Below are 4634 nucleotides of genomic sequence, written 5' to 3' on the forward strand. Positions count from 1 at the left end.
TGGTGTCAACAAGGAAACCCCTCCACCCAAACCTGGTGTCAACAAGGAAACCTCTCCACCCAAACCTGGTGTCAACAAGGAAACCTCTCCACCCAAACCTGGTGTCAACAAGGAAACCCCTCCACCCAAACCTGGTGTCAACAAGGAAACCCCTCCACCCAAACCTGGTGTCAACAAGGAAACTCCTCCATCCAAACCTGGTGTCAACAAGGAAACCCCTCCACCCAAACCTGATGTCAACAAGGAAACCCCTCCACCCAAACCTGGTGTCAACAAGGAAACTCCTCCACCCAAACCTGGTGTCAACAAGGAAACCTCTCCACCCAACCTGGTGTCAACCAGGAAACTCCTCCACCCAAACCTGGCGTCAACAAGGAAACCTCTCCACCCAAACCTGGTGTCAACAAGGAAACCGCTCCACCCAAACCTGGTGTCAACAAGGAAACCCCTCCACCCAAACCTGGTGTCAACAAGGAAACCTCTCCACCCAAACCTGGTGTCAACAAGGAAACCGCTCCACCCAAACCTGGTGTCAACCAGGAAACTCCTCCACCCAAACCTGGCGTCAACAAGGAAACCTCTCCACCCAAACCTGGTGTCAACAAGGAAACCGCTCCACCCAAACCTGGTGTCAACAAGGAAACCTCTCCACCCAAACCTGGTGTCAACCAGGAAACTCCTCCACCCAAACCTGGCGTCAACAAGGAAACCTCTCCACCCAAACCTGGTGTCAACAAGGAAACCTCTCCACCCAAACCTGGTGTCAACAAGGAAACCTCTCCACCCAAACCTGGTGTCAACAAGGAAACCCCTCCACCCAAACCTGGTGTCAACAAGGAAACCCCTCCACCCAAACCTGGTGTCAACAAGGAAACCCCTCCACCCAAACCTGGTGTCAACAAGGAAACCTCTCCACCCAAACCTGGTGTCAACAAGGAAACCCCTCCACCCAAATCTGGTGTCAACAAGGAAACCCCTCCACCCAAACCTGGTGTCAACAAGGAAACTCCTCCATCCAAACCTGGTGTCAACAAGGAAACCCCTCCACCCAAACCTGATGTCAACAAGGAAACCCCTCCACCCAAACCTGGTGTCAACAAGGAAACTCCTCCACCCAAACCTGGTGTCAACAAGGAAACCTCTCCACCCAAACCTGGTGTCAACCAGGAAACTCCTCCACCCAAACCTGGCGTCAACAAGGAAACCTCTCCACCCAAACCTGGTGTCAACAAGGAAACCGCTCCACCCAAACCTGGTGTCAACAAGGAAACCCCTCCACCCAAACCTGGTGTCAACAAGGAAACCTCTCCACCCAAACCTGGTGTCAACAAGGAAACCGCTCCACCCAAACCTGGTGTCAACCAGGAAACTCCTCCACCCAAACCTGGCGTCAACAAGGAAACCTCTCCACCCAAACCTGTGTCAACAACGAAACCCCTCCACCCAAACCTGGTGTCAACAAGGAAACTCCTCCATCCAAACCTGGTGTCAACAAGGAAACCCCTCCACCCAAACCTGATGTCAACAAGGAAACCCCTCCACCCAAACCTGGTGTCAACAAGGAAACTCCTCCACCCAAACCTGGTGTCAACAAGGAAACCTCTCACCCAAACCTGGTGTCAACCAGGAAACTCCTCCACCCAAACCTGGCGTCAACAAGGAAACCTCTCCACCCAAACCTGGTGTCAACAAGGAAACTCCTCCATCCAAACCTGGTGTCAACAAGGAAACCCCTCCATCCAAACCTGGTGTCAACAAGGAAACCTCTCCAACCAAACCTGGTGTCAACAAGGAAACTCCTCCATCCAAACCTGGTTTCAACAAGGAAACCTCTCCACCCAAACCTGGTGTCAACAAGGAAACCGCTCCACCCAAACCTGGTGTCAACAAGGAAACCCCTCCACCCAAACCTGGTGTCAACAAGGAAACTCCTCCACCCAAACATGGTGTCAACAAGGAAACTCCTCCACCCAAACCTGGTGTCAACAAGGAAACCTCTCCACCCAAACCTGGTGTCAACAAGGAAACCTCTCCACCCAAACCTGGTGTCAACAAGGAAACCCCTCCACCCAAACCTGGTGTCAACAAGGAAACCTCTCCATCCAAACCTGGTGTCAACAAGGAAACTCCTCCACCCAAACCTGGTGTCAACAAGGAAACCTCTCCACCCAAACCTGGTGTCAACAAGGAAACCTCTCCACCCAAACCTGGTGTCAACAAGGAAACCCCTCCACCCAAACCTGGTGTCAACAAGGAAACCTCTCCATCCAAACCTGGTTTCAACAAGGAAACCTCTCCACCCAAACCTGGTTTCAACAAGGAAACCTCTCCACCCAAACCTGGTGTCAACAAGGAAACCTCTCCACCCAAACCTGGTGTCAACAAGGAAACTCCTCCATCCAAACCTGGTGTCAACAAGGAAACTCTTCCATCCAAACCTGGTGTCAACAAGGAAACTCCTCCATCCAAACCTGGTGTCAACAAGGAAACTCCTCCACCCAAACCTGGTGTCAACAAGGAAACTCCTCCACCCAAACCTGGTGTCAACAAGGAAACCCCTCCACCCAAACCTGGTGTCAACAAGGAAACCTCTCCACCCAAACCTGGTGTCAACAAGGAAACCTCTCCATCCAAACCTGGTGTCAACAAGGAAACCCCTCCATCCAAACCTGGTGTCAACAAGGAAGCCTCTCCACCCAAACCTGGTGTCAACAAGGAAACCTCTCCATCCAAACCTGGTGTCAACCAGGAAACCCCTCCACCCAAACCTGGTGTCAACAAGGAAACCTCTCCACCCAAACCTGGTGTCAACAAGGAAACCTCTCCACCCAGACCTGGTGTCAACAAGGAAACCTCTCCACCCAAACCTGGTGTCAACAAGGAAACCTCTCCACCCAAAACCTGGTGTCAACAAGGAAACCTCTCCACCCAGACCTGGTGTCAACAAGGAAACCTCTCCATCCAAACCTGGTGTCAACAAGGAAACCTCTCCATCCAAACCTGGTGTCAACCAGGAAACCCCTCCACCCAAACCTGGTGTCAACAAGGAAACCTCTCCACCCAAACCTGGTGTCAACAAGGAAACCTCTCCACCCAAACCTGGTGTCAACAAGGAAACCTCACCATCCAAACCTGGTGTCAACCAGGAAACCCCTCCATCCAAACCTGGTGTCAACAAGGAAACCTCTCCACCCAAACCTGGTGTCAACAAGGAAACTCCTCCACCCAAACCCGGTGTCAACAGACCAGCACTTGTCCATGTTCCTCTCACCTTTTGTCCTGCTCTCTCTAGCCTGGGCCTGCACTCTGGGCCTCCCCAGTCAAACAGCCACCAATAAGCTCATTGGCGTCAATGCTTACCTCGTCCCTGTACTTGTTGATGTAGAAGTAGAGTTCGTTGAGCGCGCTCAGGGTGTTGAACTCATTGGCGTGGAGGCGGGACTGTTCGGCCAGGTAAGCGTCCATGTCCTGGTCACTGATGGCCGTCATTTTGTTGATGTCCCGGTAGTACCTGTGGGAGGGTGAAGGTGAAAGGTCAGAGGTGCTTTCCCGTTGAGCAGGTGGAACAAGCTGATCGCCCCATCCCTCCGAGCCCCCCTTCTTCTTCCAGGCACTGGGCTTCAGGTCAACAACTCCCCAATCGTGCCTGTGAGGAATGAGGGGCAACAGGGCGGGGGGGGGGGGGCGTTGCATCACAACTGGAAATCCAACTCCAGACTGTCCTGAACTGAGAGACTCACTGATATTGATGTGCACACGTAGTTTAGGAAGTTCCACTGTGATGCCATCCATGGCCAAATATCCTTCCTGTTCTTCTCCTCACCTTCCTCCCACACACACATTTGAGGAAGGCTGATCTATTCCCCCATCTCTAGGCCAGGTGCTTTGTCTAGTAGAGTGTAGAGTCCCCACCAACTGGGGGCAGCTGTCTCGCTGTGCCCTTTTCCACTCTCTGTTGCCCGCTGTCCATCTCTCACTCTCCATCTGAAGAAGGGTCACTGACCTGAAACGTTAATTCTGCTTCTCTCTCCACAGATGCTGCCAGACCTGCTGAGTATTTCCAGCATTTCCTGTGTTTATTTCAGATTTCCAGCATCTGCAGGATTTTGCTTTTATTTATCTCACTCTCAATCTCTGTCGCCCCTCACTCTCTCTCTCCATCTCTGTCTCTCCTTCTCCATCTCTCTTTCACTTTGTATCTGTCTCTCCCTCTCTTTTTCTGTCTCCTCTGTTCTCTCCGTCTCTCACTTCCGTTTCTCTCTGTCACTGTCTCTCTCTCTCTCGCTGTCCGTCTGTCTGTCTCTCTCTCCATCCGTCTGTCTGTCTCTCCGTCCGTCTGTCTGTCTCCCTCCCTCTCCGTTCGTCTGTCTGTCTGTCTCCCTCTGTCTGTCTGTCTCTCTTTCTGTCTGTCTCTCTCTCCATCTGTCTGTCTCTCTCTCTCTCTGTCTGTCTCTCTCTCTCTCTGTCTGTCTCCCTCTCTCTCTGTCTGTCTCCCTCTCTCTCTGTCTGTCTGTCTCCCTCTCTCCGTCTGTCTCCCTCTCTCCGTCTGTCTCTCTCTCTCCGTCTGTCTCTCTCTCTCCGTCTGTTTCTCTCTCTCTCTCTCTGTCTGTCTCTCTCCATCTCTGTCTGTCTCA

At 52.4% G+C, this 4634-nt stretch overlaps 1 protein-coding gene across 1 annotated transcript in view; it reads right to left on the reverse strand.

Annotated features, from left to right (window-relative positions):
• LOC137358227 (plexin A3-like) overlaps nucleotides 1–3507 on the reverse strand; it is a 9295-nt gene extending 5788 nt beyond the window's left edge. The window contains exon 1 of the mRNA XM_068024111.1: nucleotides 3361–3507. Coding sequence (XP_067880212.1) covers nucleotides 3361–3489 — 129 coding nt within the window. The 5' untranslated portion in view covers nucleotides 3490–3507. The remainder of the gene's footprint in view (nucleotides 1–3360) is intronic.
• Between the last annotated feature and the right edge of the window lie 1127 nt (nucleotides 3508–4634).

This window comes from Heterodontus francisci, chromosome 49, assembly GCF_036365525.1.
Source record: "Heterodontus francisci isolate sHetFra1 chromosome 49, sHetFra1.hap1, whole genome shotgun sequence".
NCBI classification, from domain to species: Eukaryota; Metazoa; Chordata; class Chondrichthyes; order Heterodontiformes; family Heterodontidae; genus Heterodontus; species Heterodontus francisci.